General features: G+C 35.6%; 1 protein-coding gene across 5 annotated transcripts in view; it reads left to right on the top strand.

The window, feature by feature from the left end:
* Atf1 (activating transcription factor 1) overlaps positions 1 to 5,723 on the top strand; it is a 46,465-nt gene extending 40,742 nt beyond the window's left edge. For all 5 annotated transcript variants that reach the window (XM_040280641.2, XM_040280643.2, XM_005324945.4 and 2 more), the window contains one exon: positions 4,246 to 5,723. In XM_040280641.2, the coding sequence (XP_040136575.1) occupies positions 4,246 to 4,390 (145 nt within the window). In that variant the 3' untranslated portion in view covers positions 4,391 to 5,723. The remainder of the gene's footprint in view (positions 1 to 4,245) is intronic.
* The last annotated feature ends 11,057 nt before the right edge of the window (positions 5,724 to 16,780 follow it).

Here is a 16,780-nt window from a genome sequence, read left to right as displayed (position 1 = left end):
AGCACTGTACTACTGAGCCACAATCCCAGCCCTACATTCATATTACTGACAAAACTTGGGCATGGGATCCACATTTTAAAATTATATTGAGCTAAAGCAGTATCTACACAAATAGGAAATGTACTATGTCCTTTGGTGGAGATAATATAAAAAGGAAATGTACTATGTCCTTTGGTAGAGATAATATAAAAAATTTCATTCAAATTTCACACAAATTTAATGCAGTTCAAATTAAAGTCCTTAAAATAAGTATTCGAGAATGGTGAAGAATAGAAGGTTACTTGTCTTATTGGCACTGAGTCACAAAGGATATCAATGGTAGAGCGCTTGCCTAGCATGCGTGAGGTATTGGGTTCGATCCCCTTCACCATATAAAATTAAAAACAAATAAAATAAAGGTATTGTGTCCATCTACAACTAAGAAAATATTTTTTAAATAAGAAGAAGTGGGGCTGGGGATGTGGCTCAAGCGATAATATGCTCGCCTTGGCATGCATGCGGCCCAGGTTCGATTCTCAGCACCACATACAAAGATATTGTGTCCTCCGAAAACTAAATAAATAAATAAATTCTCTCTCTTAAAAAAAAAAAAAGAAGAAGAAGAAGAAGGGATAGACAGTAAGGATAGCTAGGAGAAAGCTCAGAAATAGCTTCTTGTGGGGCTGGGGATATAGCTCAGTTGGTAGAGTACTTGCCTAACGTGTGGGGCGCTGGGTTCAATCCTCAGCACCACATAAAATTAAAATAAAGATATTGTGTTCATCTACCATAAAAATATTTTTTAAGAAAGAAATAGCTTCTTGTGCTGGTTGAGTACATTTGTATAGAATGGCTAATTAATAGATGATACTGATAGAACCAGCTTCATCCAGAAGAAAATTAAATTGGACCCATATTTTATACTATACACAAAAGTTATTCCAGATAGATTTAAAGATTTAAAAGCAAAAAAATTAAATAAAACCTTATAAATAAAATTCAGAAAATATATAATGTATGACATTTTTATCTAAACCAATGGAGCAAAGGCAAAAACGGAGCACTAAGTATAATTTTAAAAATTTATGGGACAAGGTATAAAATATCAGAAATCAAGTGGTAGATAAGAAAAGAATATAAAAACAACGAACAAAGGGTTCTTAGAAATGATGAGCAAGACAGCCTAATTGAGAAATGGGGAAGTATATGAATAGGCAGTTTTAAAGTATACATACTTTGACCCAGCAGTTTCACTTCTATTTGGTAAAAGATGCCATTATCTTAAAAGTATTTGCAACTTATGACTACAGTATATATATTCATATGAAGATTTAGTTCTAGAAATGAACTAAGAGAAAGAAAAATACAAATGGCCTATAAACAGGAAATTATACTAATCTTTGTTTATCAGGGAAATAAAATATAGCAAGGAGAGATAATTTTTGAGCCATTAGATGGACAAAAGGGTATAAATTTTACTAATATCAAGTATTAGAGAAAGTAAAGAGAAGCGGGTATTCTCTTGTACTGTCCATGGGAATGTACATTGGAACAGAGGGCAATTGGGCATTGATTTTGAATGAATATATGGCCCAGAGCAAAATGCGGCTGACAAGGAGATATATAGAATTTCACTGGAAAACACTTAGAAGTCTGTTAGGTGACAGTTAAATAAATTTGGCATATTATAGATTCTGTACAAAGATCTATGTACTAGTGTAGAAAAATTAAAACTATTCAAGATAACGTCTACATGTATGATATTAAAAACAAAAAAAAATAACATACATATAACTTACATATAGTGTCACCAAAATGTTCTAAGAGGCCATGCAGAGAACTGAGTATTTGCTTAAGCACTGTTTATAATTCAAATTATGTATCCACAGTCTAGCTATTGTGAATTGTGCTGCTATGAACATCGATGTGGCAGTATCCCTGTAGTATGCTCTTTTAAGGTCTTCAGGGAATAGTCCAAGAAGGGCAATAGCTGGGTCAAATGGTGATTCCATTCCCAGCTTTCCCAGGGATCTCCATACTGCTTTCCAAATTGGCTGCACCAATTTGCAGTCCCACCAACAATGTACAAGAGTACCCTTCCCCCACATCCTCACCAACACTTATTGTTGTTTGACTTCATAATGGCTGCCAATCACTGGAGTGAGATGGTATCTTAGGGTGGTTTTGATTTGCATTTCTCTGACTGCTAAAAATGGTGAGCATTTTTTCATGTACTTGTTGATTGATTGTATGTCCTCCTCTGAGAAGTTTCTGTTCAGGTCCTTGGCCCATTTGTTGATTGGGTTATTTGTTATCTTATTGTCTAATTTTTTGAGTTCTTTGTATACTCTGGATATTAGGGCTCTATCTGAAGTGTGAGGATAAAAATTTGTTCCCATGATGTAGGCTCCCTATTTACCTCTCTTATTGTTTCTCTTGCTGAGAAAAAACTTTTTAGTTTAAGTAAGTCCCATTTGTTGATTCTTGTTATTAACTCTTGTGCTATGGGCATCCTATTAAGGAATTTGGAGCCCGCCCCCACAATATGTAGATCGGAGCCAACTTTTTCTTCTATCAGACGCAGAGTCTCTGATTTGATATCAAGCTCCTTGATCCATTTTGAGTTAACTTTTGTGCATGGCGAGAGGAGGGGATTCAGTTTCATTTTGTTGCATAGGGATTTCCAGTTTCCCAGCACCATTTGTTGAAGATGGTATCCTTCTTCCATTGCATGCTTTTATCCCGTTTATCAAATGTAAGATAGTTGTAACTTTGTGGATTAGTCTCTGTGTCCTCTATTCTGTACCATTGGTCCACCCGCCTGTTTTGGTACCAGTACCATGCTGTTTTTGTTACTATTGCTCTGTAATATAGTTTGAAATCTGGTATCGCTGTATGCCCTTCAATAGATGAATGGATAAAAAAAATGTGGCATTTATACACCATGGAGTATTACACAGCACTAAAAATGACAAAATCATGGAATTTGCAGGGAAATGGATGGCACTAGAGCAGATTATGCTAAGTGAAGCTAGCCAATCCCTAAAAAACAAATGCCAAATGTCTTCTTTGATATAATGAGAGCAACTAAGAACAGAGCAGGGAGGAAGAGCAGGAGGAAAAGATTAACATTAAACAGAGACATGAGGTGGGAGGGAAAGGGAAAGAAAAGGGAAATTGCATGGAAATGGAAGGAGACCCTCATTGTTATACAAAATTACATATAAAAGGTTGTGAGGGGAATGGGAAAATAAACAAGGAGAGAAATGAATTACAGTAGATGGGGTAGAGAGAGAAGATGGGAGGGGAGGGGAGGGGGGATAGTAGAGGATAGGAAAGGTAGCAGAACACAACAGTTACTAATATGGCATTATGTAAAAATGTGGTTGTGTAACCGATGTGATTCTGCAATCTGTATTTGAGGTAAAAATGGGAGTTCATAACCCACTTGAATCTAATGTATGAAATATGATATGTCAAGAGCTTTGTAATGTTTTGAACAACCAATAAATAAATAAATAAATAAAAACCAAAAAAAAAAAAAGGTTATGTATCAAAAGGTAACCAAAGGACCCATAAATTTCACTGTTCGGTATTTATTCAAGAGAAATTAAACTTATGTATACACAACAACTAACATAAAAACATGCATAGCAGCCAACTCTACAAATAGCCTAAGAGAATGAATAAACAAACTTGTTATATCCATGCCATGGACTATGCCCAGTAACATAAAGGAACAAATCACTTCGCAACATGAATGAACCTCCAAGATATGCTGAGTGAAACAGACCAGAGAGCATATACTAAATGTCACTGTTAAATGAGGTTCTAGAAAAGGGAAAACTAACCTATATAATAAAAATCAGAACACTAGTTGCTTGGGAGAGGACTGACCAGGAAGGGACCTGAGAGAGCTTTCTGGGGTAGTAAAAAATCTGTCTTCATTAGGTATGGGTCATACAAATATATGTACTTGCCAGTGCTAATCGAATTCTGCACTTAAGATCTCTGTATTTCGGATTGGGGTTTTGTGGCTCAGTGGTAGAGTGCTTGCCTAGCATATGTGAGGCACCTGGTTCGATCCTCAGCACCACATAAAAATAAATTAAAAAAAAAAAAGATCTCTGTATTTCATTGAATGTAGATGATACTTGAATTTCTTAAATGAGGTGGGAAAAAAGATGGGCAGGGGAAATTACTGAAGTACATTTACCATTTAAAAGATGAAGTTTTTTCCTAATGCTTTTTAATGCTTATATTTAGAGAAGCTGCTCGAGAATGTCGCAGAAAGAAGAAAGAATACGTGAAATGCCTGGAAAATCGAGTTGCAGTCTTGGAAAATCAAAATAAAACTCTAATAGAAGAGTTAAAAACTTTGAAGGATCTTTACTCTCATAAAAGTGTTTGATTCGAAAGAAAGTATTTTTTGTGGACTTACCTAAAAAATAGATGGATTTCTTTTCTTTTTTTAGTGGAGTTTTATAAATTAAAAGGTCAAAAGTAAAGCTAGTTTTTATGTAGGCTTTTGCAACTCAAAGATAAATGTCTTATGCAAGAGATATGGTGACAGAGGAAAGTGGAAAATGACCTCAAGGAAGCTACTGGCACAACTGGAAGCTCTGTAAAAATTAAACATACTCAAGCAAGAAATGAACTTTCATCAATTTGAATTTTCTAAATAATAATAGTTGTCAATCCAAAAATGACAGATAAAATGGATTTGGTAAATTGAATTTTAGAAAATAAGTCAATTTACCCTATAGGTTTACATTTCTTACCGTTTCCTGAAATTTACCTTTTTCAGTTGTGTATTTCATTTCTACCAGTAAATTCTAAATTACAAATATAAAAGAAAACCTGATTAATTTCTAAATATATAAATTATGTGTTCTGATTATGTAAATGTGTTCTATTGTCAAGTCTTTTAAATGGATTTTTAAGTTTGTTTGTTGGACTTGAGAGGGTGTTTTGAGACTGGGTTAACTATTTTTAAGGGCTTGTCCTAAAAAGCATCTAAGGTACATGAATGGAATATGGTAATTTTGTAACATTTTTATCAGAATGGAAATGGAACTATTTAAAAGTTTGATACTTTTAAATATTTGTTTTTTGGTTACTCTGGTAAGGGAGATTTTTTTTTAAACAAATGTATAATAAATTGGTTTTTTGATTCTGTATCCTATATGCAGTTGAATATCCATTAATCTGTTGTGCTTTAATAGAATGAAATGTTTACAGGCCCTTAAAATACTATTTTTTAAAAACCTAAAGATGCATACCAAAGTTTTTCCAAGATTTTATAATCAATTTAATGTAAGGTTTATCAGGTTCTAAAATAGTAAAAGTTTTTAAGGCAATTTTATGTTAGAGACTATTTGTAATATGTAGCAAATGGTACCTTTATAAGAAGAGTGACTGCCGATATATTTTTATAGCTAATCTTTATAAATTTTAATGTTGAGTTTTTAATGATTATTTTAAATGTTTATATAGTTTAGTTAAAACTTGCATCTCAAAGTATCATTTTTATATTATGGGAAGTAAAGTTTTCAGATTGGCTAATATTTAAATTTTAGGTTTTATATGCAGTTTATCTAAAGTTCAAAATACTGTCATTACACCAATGTTTAACCTCTGTACCCTAATTTGTGTACACTTTGAAACTGTACTGCACAAAACTATTGTGTGCTTCTTTTACTATGCTTCATATTGTTGATGAAATTAAAGGATATTTGATAAAATCAGGTTTGTTGAATGTAAAATATAATGCTTGATATTCAAATGATAACCTTGCTGATAAACTATTCTGTTAATCATACTAATTATACTGCTTTTCCAGTTTCAAAGTCAGGATACATTTAACAGTTTTAGTCTATTCAACCTGTTTTAAAGGGGAATCTATTTTTTTTTTTTTTGACTCAGAATCAGTTATAATAAACTAAACTAAAATTTCTGCTCTATGTGTTTAAGACATTGTTAAGGAGTCTATGATTTAGAAATCTCTACCTGACAAATTTGTGATTGGTCCTCCTAATGAAAATTTTCATTAAAAGGATCTTTAAATGGGCTCCACTGACTTGCCAAGAGTTTATGAAAAGGGGTTACTTACATCATATTTTACCTTGTGTAAAGCCAGATTCTCAAACCAGGGGCGCATTAGGCTTCAATTATGAATAGGTAGAGTCACTGAGTTATGTAAAAAGTGTTTTAACAGATAGTATACTAAGTAGATGTTATGTTTGACTATAACAGTCTAGTTCTTGATGCCTTTACAGCTAGATACCTGCAAATATTTGTAAATTCTTTGCTGCCTGAAGACTTCTGATGTCAGGCCTTGCTCACTAGACCCAATTACTTAGTCCAACAATACATAATAGGCCTGGCCATGCCACTGATGGTAATGTGAATGCATACAAATTATTTTCCTGTTTGTCTAATTTAAAGCAATGTGGAGCTTATCGAGATTTTAATAAAAATTTACAGTAGATTATAGTCCAAACATGAAATTAAATTTCAGAATACAATAGACCAAACTCAAGTATTTTACAAATAAATTATCAATTTACGTGTTTATTTCTGGAAGTAACTACTACCCATGAACACATCTAAGGCACATCATGTAAGATATCCTCTTAATTGAACAGAGCCTAAAGAATGGGCATTTGTTAGAGCTCTGAGACTCTTAACTATATTTGTTCATCCTTTTTTGGGGGGATACTGAAGATTAAATTTGGGTATTCAGCCACTGAGCCACATCCCCAGCCGTATTTTGTATTTTATTTTGAGACAGGGTCTTGCTCAGTTGCTTAGTGCCTTGCCATTGCTGAGGCTGGCTTTGAACTGGTGATCCTCCTGTCTCAGATTTCTGAGTCACTGGGATTACAGGCATGTGCCACAGCACCTGGCTATTTGTTTGTTTTGGTTTGTTTTGGTACTGGGGATTGAACCCAGGACCACTTTACCACTAAGGTATAGCCCTAGCCCTTTTTATTTTTGAGACAGGGTCTTCCTAAGTTGTTTAGGGCCTTGGTAAGATGCTGAGGCTGGCCTAGAACTTGTGATCCATATGCCTTAGCCTCCTGAGTTGTTGAGATTACGGGTGTACACCACCACATCTGGCTATTTGTTTATTCTTTCAGCAGTTATGCTGAAATTATCAGGTTGAACTTCTATTTTTCTCCAGCTGATGTGAACTTAGGAGGGATATGGCTTGAAGTTATGTAATCAGTTGCTATAATGGCAGTACAAATTCCCAGAGAAGATGCTATAAATTGACATAAAGTGAGTGAAATTTGACTTAAGGGTTTGATAACCAATTTAAAGGAAAAATTGTAGGTTACAGTGAAACAAAGTGTCACAGCTTTATATAAAAATTTGCAACAAAACATTATAAAAACTAAGTTTTTAAAAGTTTATTTTTTAGTTGTAGTTAGACACAATATGTTTATTTTTTATTTATTTTTATATAGTGCTGAGGATCGAACCCAGGGCCTCACATTTGCTAGGCAAGCGCTCTATCGCTGAGCCACAACCTCAAGCCCCTAAGTTTCTGGGTTTTTTAAAATATGTATATTTTTTATTTATATATGACAGCAGAATGCATTACAATACTTATTACATATATAAAGCATATTTTTTATATCTCTGATTGTATACATAGTAATTCATGTCTTCATACATGTACTTTGGATAGTAATGATCATCACATTTCACCATCACTAATTATCCCGTCTCTCCTCCCTTCCCCTCCAACCCCTCTGCCTTATCTAGAGTTCATCTGTTTTAACAGAGCTTTTTAAAAGATGATAAATACAGGGGAAGAATTCATATCAAGTTTGTACAAAGATTATGACAACTCTGTCCCCTTTTATTGGTGTAAATTTCTTGCAAACAGGAATTGTTTATGCCATTTCAAGGATCCTTTTCCTTCAAATTGACAGGATTATATATAGTAGTTTGCAGCATTCAATAAGTACATTAAGTTTTTAACTTGTAAAATTAGAAGTATCTAAATTGTTGTTCTAATTATACATTACAGTAGAATGCATTTTGACACATACATAAGTGGAGTATAACTTCTTATTCTTCTGGCTGTACATGATGTAAAGTTACACAGGTTGTGTAATCATATATGTATGGAGGGTAATAATGTCCGATTCATTCTACTATCATTCCTACGTCCATACCTCCTCCCCTGAGGCTGGCTTTGAACCCTAAAGTTGAATTCACAATCTTCCCACCTCAGCCTCCCAGCTCCTGGGATTACAAGCCTGCGCCATTGTGCCAGGCTCTTCAGCTCATTTCTCAAGAGAAAAAAAAATTGCAGAGAGCCGAGTCCTCACAATCCTTTCCCTAGTCCCATTTTTCTTTCATAAAATGGAAATCACTGTCATGAATTTAATGTGGATCCAGTCCATGTTTTTATATTTACTACTTGTATTCATAAGTAGTGCATATTTGTGGGGGTTTTTTTTGTTTGTTTTTTTGTTTTTTTACCAGGGATTGAACTCTGGAGTACTTGATCATGAGCCACATCCCCAGCCCTGTTTTTGTATTTTATTTAGGAACAGGGTCTCCTCGAGTTACTTAGAGCCTCACTTTTGCTGAGGCTGGCTTTGAACTTTCAATCCTCCTGCCTCAGCCTCCCAAGCCACTGGGATTTCATGTTTAGACCATAATCCACTCTAAATTTTTCTTTAAATCTTGATAAGCTTCACATTGCTTTAAATTAGACAAACAGGAAAATAATTTGTATGCATTCACAGTACCATCAGTAGCATGGCCAGGCCTATTACAGACGTGTGCCACTGTGCCTAGCTTATAGTATGTTTTTGTTGTTGTTGTTGTTGTTGTTTAGGGTATTGGGTACTGAATCCAGGGGCAATTTACTACTAAACCACATCCCCAGCCCTTTTTTAAAATTTCAAACAGGGTCTTGCTAGATTGCTTGAGGTCTTGTTAAGTTGCTGAGGCTGGCCTTTAACTTGTGATCCTCTTGCTTCACCCTCCCAAATCACTGGGATTACAGGCATGTGCCACTGTGCCCAGCTTGTAGTGTGTTTTTTGGTAGTTCGTAAATGGTTCATTAATATTGTACCTACTATAAATGAAAGATAAAGTACATCAAAGAAAAGGGAGACTCTAGTTATGGTAATTCTTAATTTTGAAAACACTGATCATCAAAGCAGGTCATATTCTACTTGGAGATGACAAGAGTACAAAAGGGTATCTCTTCTTTTCATTCTCATTGTATAGAGCAACACACCTAGAGTTCTATTCCTAGTAAAGATACTCAACAATCAAAATGAGACAAGAAAAGGAAGGCAAATAAGCCAAGATAACACAGTACAATTAAAACTATGTCTCAGCAATCATAAATGTAAAAAAGGAATTTTAGTTAAATGACAAAGATGGTTAGGTTGAATTAGGAAATAAGATCCCTTTACATGCTGTTTATAAGAGGTCAATCCAGCTGGGCACAGTGGCGCATTCTATAATCCCAGTGGCTTGGGAAGCTAAGGCCAGAGTGTCTTGAGTTCAAAGCCAGCCTCAGCAATTTAGCGAGGCCCTAAGCAGTGCCCCTGGGTTCAATCCCCTGTACCAAACAAACAAAAAGTAAATCTACTAAAGAAATAGTAAGGGGCTGCACTCAGTGGTAGAGCACTAGCCTAGCATGTGTGAGGCACTAGGTTTGATTGTCAACACCATATAAAAATAAATAAGCCAGGTGCAGTGGCGCACGCCTGTAATTCCAATTTGGGAGGCTGAGGGAGGAGGATCATGAATTCAAAAGCAAGGCACTAAGCAACTCAGTGAGACCCCGTCTCTAAAAAAAAAAATACAAAATAGGGCTGGGGATATAGCTAAGTGGTTGAATGCCCCTGAATTCAATCCCCACCCCTCCCACAAATAAATAAATGTATTGTGTCCATCTACAACTGCAAAAAAAATTTTTTTAAGAAATAGCAAGATTGAATATTTGGTACTTCAAGTAAAATCAAGACAAAGTTGTATCAGTCAAACTCTAGCCAAAAGAAAGTTGGAATAGCAATATTTATGTTGAACAAATGGAACAAAGATGGTCACTATAAAATGATATACATTTTATAAATAGAAGATAAATACATCTAAATTTGAATGCACTTAATTACAGAGTAAGGATATTAAACAAAATGTAGAAATACAATGAGAAAAAGTTCACAATCTAGTAGATATTTAACATACCTCTCGTAACTAATACAAAAGAAGGAAAATAACTGATGAAGAGACAAATGGAATAATTAACAAAGTTGACCTAATATATCGAATTTCATCAACTGTAAGTCACTACTGATTGTAAGGCATACTATTATTTAAGTACCATCAGAAAAATAAACCACTGCCAAGTGAATTGTGACATGCCATAGTGGTAAGATGAGTACTAATTTCAGAGATGATTAAATATGAGATTATGTACCTATGATCAGTGAAATTCAATCAGTAAAATTCAGAATAGACAAATTTCAGATAATTCTCCAGGGTGTTGATGAAAACAGACCATACTGGACAATGCATCAAAGTTTGAAAGTATTGGTTTCATATAGACCATGTTCCTTAGATCTATACGTGTCTATCCTTTCACCAAAACTACACTGTCTTAGTTACTAGAGCTTTATAATAACAAAATTTTATAATATAATCAAGTAGTGTGAGTTCTGTTTTGTGTATTTTTTTAAATTATTTTTTAGTTGTAGTTGGACACAGTATCTTTATTTATTTATTTTTATGTGGTGCTGAGGATTGAACCTAATGCCTCAGCCATGCTAGACGAGGGCTCTACTGCTGAGCCACAACCACAGCCCCTTAAAATTATTTTTGACTATTCTAGTTTAGTTGCCTTTGTATATAAATATTAGAATCAGTTTGTCTACCCAGAAAAAATTCTGCTGGGATTTTGGTTGGTATTGTTCTGAACATATGTATAAATTAATTTGGGAAGAAGACATCCCAACAATATTAGTCTTTCAATTCATTAACACTATGTATCTGTCTACTTACTTAGGTCCATCAGTATTTGTAGTTTGGGGCATAGAGACTGTGTACTTTTTTGTGGGGTTTACTGCTTCTTTTTCTTTTTTGCAGCACTGGGAACTGAATCCAGGGCTTCACACATGCTAGGCACAAGCTCAACCACTGAGCCACACATGTTTTTCTTAGATATTAGAAATGATAATGATTAAATTTCAATTTCCAATTATTCCTTACTATATATTCAGAAAGAGGGCTGTGTCCTACAATCATACTAAAGTCACTTACTAATTCTATGAACTTCTTTGTAGATTTTTTCTATGTAGATATCATCTATCAATAGTGACAGTTTTAGCTCTTTCAAATCTGTATGCCTCTAATTATTACTTTATTGTACAGGCTAAGATTTTCAGTAAGATCTTAAAACAGGATTGATGAGCATGGATTTTCTTTATTCCTAAACTTCAGGGAAAAAAACATTCAGTATTTTACTCCTAAGTATGTTGACAGTTATTTTTGGAAGCTCTTTATCATTTAAGGGACGTTTCTTCTATTCCTAGTTTGTGCACATTTTTATCAAGGATGGATGTTGAATTTTATCAAATGCTTTTGTTACACCCATTTATATAAGATATGTATTTTTTCTTCTTCAGTTTGTTTATATAGTAGGTTTTATTAATTTATTTTCTAGTGTTGAATCAGTCTTGTATTCCTAAGATAACTACCACTTGATCATGATATATGATCCTTTGTATATAAAGCTGGACTTAATCAGCTAGTATTTATTTAATATTTTTGTGTATCTATTTATGAGAGATACTGTTCTGCAATTTTCTGTTCTTGTAATGTCTTTGGATTTAGTATATATAAGGCTGGTTTCATTTAATGAGCTGCTATTAAAGAATTAAATTCACATTTCAAATGTGATAATGATATTGTGACATTCTTAAAGATCTTATGTTTTTGAAATAAATATTAAAATTTTATGGGGGCTGAGGTTGTGGCTCAATGGTAGAGTGCTCACCTAGCATACATGAGGCACTAGGTTCGATCCTCAGCACCACATAAATGTAAAATAAAGATATTCTGTCAATCTAAAACTTAAGAATAAATATTTAAAAAAAAATTATGGATAAACTTATATAATTCTTGGAATTTACTTCACTTTTTCTGAGAGTGTCTATAGAAAGTTTCCAGACAAGATGAGCATTTGAATCAGTAGATCAAGTAAAGAAGATCCAGCTTCATCCTTGTGGGTGGGTATCATCCAGTCTGTTGAGGGTCCAAACAAATAAAAAAACGGTGGAGGAAGGACAAATCTCTCTTCTAGAGCTGGGAGTCCATTTTCTCCTGCCCTCAGACATTAGCCCTTCTGGTTCTAAGGACTTCAGACTTGAACTGGACTTATATCATTGGTTCACAATGAATTTACCACTGGCTTTCCTACTTCTTCAGCTTGCAGATGACAGGCCAGGGTACTTCTGTGCCTCCATAACTGCATGAGTCAATTCCTATAATCAATCTCTATCTTCCTCTCTATTTTATTGGTTCTGTTTTCTGTAACAATCCTAGGTTCAAAAACATGCAAAACTAAATAATATATTGTTTAGAAAAGTGCTGTCCAATAGAATGCTTTGTAGTGAAAACTGTGTTGTCCAGTATGGTAACAATTAACAGCATGAGGCCATTGAGCACTTAAAATATGACTAATGTAACAGAGGAACTGAATTTTAATGTAAACTCAAATTGTCACATGTGGCTACCACATTATATAGACAGAAACAGAATTAATGGAATAATAAATACAAGATCCAAAATATTGGTTATTTCTAAGAGAAAGAAAAGGGAATCAAATGAGTGAGGCTGTGACACACAGGGGGTTTCAAAAGTAATAATGGTCTTTTCTTTTTTTAAAAATTATTTTTAGTTGTAGATGGATACAATACCTTTCTTTTATTTATTCATTTTTATGTGGTGCTGAGAATTGAACCCAGGGCCTCACACATCAGCCCCAGTCCCATAATGGTCTTTTTTAAAAATGGGTTTTCATATTTTGTTATTCTTTAAAATGTGGATTCTATAAATGTTTTTTTCATAAATATTAAATATTTAATAAAACAAAAATAGTGAATTTGAGGTGATGGATTCATGGATGTATTGCTATTACTTAAACTCTACATAATAAAATATTTCTATTAAAATTTTTCCTGGGCTGGGGTTCTGGCTCAGTGGTACAGCGCCTGCCTAGCAAGTGCAAGGCCCTGGGTTAGATCCTCAGAACCACATAAAAATGAATAAAATATTGTGTCCAACTACAGCTAAAAAATAAATATAAAAAAATTTTTTTTCTACCACTAATTCAGATATACCCCAAGTGGAGTAGAAGACAACTAGGAAAGGGGGGGGGGAACCACTTTCACTTCAGACTCCGACAATCCTGCTGCTTAAGGACCTCCCACTAACTTTAGGCCCCAGGCATGGTACTAATGTCCTTATTCTCTATAATACTGGCTCCTAGGCTTTCACTTAGAAGAGAGGTAAGAAGACATTTTGTTTGAATGATCACCTAATTTTGTTTGGAAAATTTTAATAGATAGATTAGGTTTCAAGAATAGAACAAGACATGTTGGTGCACACCTATAATCCCAGTAACTCAGGAGGCTGAGGCAGAGGATCACAAAGTTTGAGGGTAGCTCAGCAACTTAGTGAGGCTCTAAGTTAATTAATGAGACTCAAAATAAAAAAATAAATTAAAAAAAAAAGAAGGGATGGGGATATAGCTCAATGGTAGAGTTTCCTTGGGTTCTATTCCCCAGTCCCACACCCCTGACAAAACAGAAACAAAAACAAAAGCTGTGGGTAAATCTCAGTCATAGAGCTGCATGCTAATATTATTAGCACAGGCAAGACCCTGGGTTCCAAGCTAGCATCATGCCCTCCTGCCAAAAAAAAAAGAGTATGTGTATAAAAAAGAGTTGTCTTCCTCTGAGAAATTGAATCCTGCTCCTGTTCTTTTTTTAAATTTATTTTTTAATTGTAGTTGGATACAATACCTTTGTTTTATTTGTTTATTTTTATGTGGTGCTGAGGATTGAACCCAGGGCCTCACACATGCAAGGCGAGCACTCTACCGCTGAGCACAACCTCAGCCCATTGCTCCTGTTCTTAAAAATTAAAAAAAAAAAAAAAAATGGAAAAAAATCTTAAAAACAAACAGGAATAAAGGGTAAGGGGAATAGACAATGGAATTTTTTTTAAAATAATGTTTTAGGTAAAATTTTGCTCTAAAAGGAAAGCAGGAGACATAGAGGCAGTGGAAGATTTTTCAAAGGTAGGAGAAACCACAAGTATTATCTATTGCTGCATAACAAGTTATCCCAAAACTTAATGGCTTAAAACAACAAAAATTGATACCTCAGTTTCTGTGGTTTAGGAAGCTGAGTGTAGCTTAGCTAGGCACCTCTGTCTTGAGGTCTCTCCTAAGGTTGCAGTTAGGGTGTCAGCCAGAACTGTGATCTTTTTTTTTTTTTTTAATACTTATTTTTTAGTGGTAGTTGGACACAATACCTTTATTTTATTTATTTATTTTTACGTAGTGCTGAGGATTGAACCTGAGGCCTCGTACTTGCTAGGCGAGCACTCTACTGCTGAGCCACAACCCCAGTCCCAGAACTGTGGCCTTATGTGAAGGTCTGAGAAGAGGAAGAAACACTTCTCAGCTCTCTCACCTGATTTGGTTCTACTTGGCCATTTAAGGACTTCAATGCCTCAGGGGCTGTGTCTGGAGGCCTGGCTGGAGGGCAGCTCACTAAGTGGCAGCCAATTTAACTCTGAGCAAAAGAACCAGAGGGAGAGGTATGCAAGACACAATCGGCTTAAAACTTAATCTTAGAAATGGTAGCCCACTACATGAATCCATTTTGTGTTGCTATAACAGAATATCTGACACTGGGTACTTAACAACAAAGAAAAGAGGTTTATTTAGCTCATAATTTGGGGGGCTAGAAATCCAAGCTTGAGGGTCCCCTTTTGTTGCATTTGTGGTGAGGGCCTCTCTGCTAATACACAGGATGGCAGAGAAGTGGAAGGAAAAACAACTGCATGCAGAAGGACAAAGTACATGAGGTGGAATTGCTCTAAAACAACACACTTTTGTAAGAACTCACTCTGAAAGACTATCAACAATTCCTCCTGAGGGTCCCCATGATCTAATTATCTTCCATTAGGCCCTACCTCTCAAACTCTTGGCTATGGGCCCAAGTGATCCTCCTGCCTCAAACTCTGAAGCTGGGATTGCAGGCATGTGCCACCACTCTTAGGCCCTACCTCTTAGAGATTCCACCACCTTAGCAGAGTTATGCTGGGGACCAAGCTTGCAGCACATGAACCACTGGGGGTCACATTCCAACCATATCTAAACCACTGCACCTATATCCTCAAGCCACCTTTTACTTGCTAGAAGTGAATCACTAAATCCAGCCAACACTGAAGGGAAAGGGACCAAACATGGGTGTAACAGGAGACAGAGAAGGCCCCCCCACCCTGTAAAGGAAGTCCATCATGCCAGAAGAGATTTGTTTGCTGATAGAGATGATCCCACAGAGAGAGGAAATGACAAGGCAGGAGAGATGAATGAAGACCCAGAAAGGGCAGAAGGAATCTAGGCAGAGGACCTTTGCAATGACTGGTACACTGTCTTTTTCAAGCCATTTCATGATTTGGCTGCACACACCTGTTTTATGAATCTGTTGACATCCTATCATCTGTCATAGCAAAATTTATCATTTTCCCCTGCTTACAAAGCCATCTACAATCTGATCACATTCCACACATAGAAACACGCACATACCCAACTCTGTTCCCAGCCCCTTTTAAGTGTTACCTTCCATTAAAACATTTGGAGATTAGGGAATTTGTTTGTTAGCCCCTAGGTGCCACCTGCAGCTTGTTTCTCCAACAGTACCTACTTTCTACCCACTGACTGTGGTTTGGCCCCAGGCCTCTGCTTACTTTCCTGTGTTACCTTCTGTGCCAACCTAATATACTCCTTTTATTCAACGCTGCCAACCATGTCAGCTTTAGAGGGATAAAATGAGCAAGGCAATTGACCTTTTATTGACCCCACTTTAATTCCCCACCACGTGACCAACTTTCCAGACTACAGAATCCCACACATTATTCTCTCACTCCTGAAGGTATGGGGCAAATGAAGGCAAAGTTCAGCCTAACTCAAGATGGGAAATGATGAAACAATTTAAAACCAAACATTAAACATCATTCTTAAAAACTCAGGGTCATGTTAAAGAAAAATATTCCATAATATTTATTAAAGCATGGTGAGGCAGCCTTTACTTGGGATCATAAAGACAGGGACAGCAAGGGCTAGAGATGTAACTCAGTGGTAGGATGCTTGCCTAGTATGCAGCAGTAAGGCCCTGGGTTCAAGCCCCATCATCCCCAGCATTCCCCTTCAATACAAAAGTACAAAGAACTAGGGCCATGCGGGGCTGGAGTTGTGGCTCAGTGGTAGAGCACTTGCCTGGCTTTCATGAAGCCTTGGGTTCGATCCTCTGTGCTGCATAAGAATAAATAAATAAAAGATCCACTGACAACTGAAATAAAATGAAAATAAAAGAACTAGGGCAATGGGATTTTGAAGTAGGGAGAGATTAGGCTCAACTCCAAATACAACATGGGTAAGTGGGAATTTATAGCCAAAGAACAGGGTAAGGGCCAATGGATGGAAAATCCACTAAGAGATAACATCAAGAGTAACAGGGGTTCAGGTTAA

Source organism: Ictidomys tridecemlineatus, chromosome 6 (genome assembly GCF_052094955.1).
Source record: "Ictidomys tridecemlineatus isolate mIctTri1 chromosome 6, mIctTri1.hap1, whole genome shotgun sequence".
NCBI lineage: Eukaryota > Metazoa > Chordata > Mammalia > Rodentia > Sciuridae > Ictidomys > Ictidomys tridecemlineatus.
The sequence above is the reverse complement of the archived record's forward strand: the minus strand, read 5'-3'. Positions and strand labels throughout refer to the sequence as shown.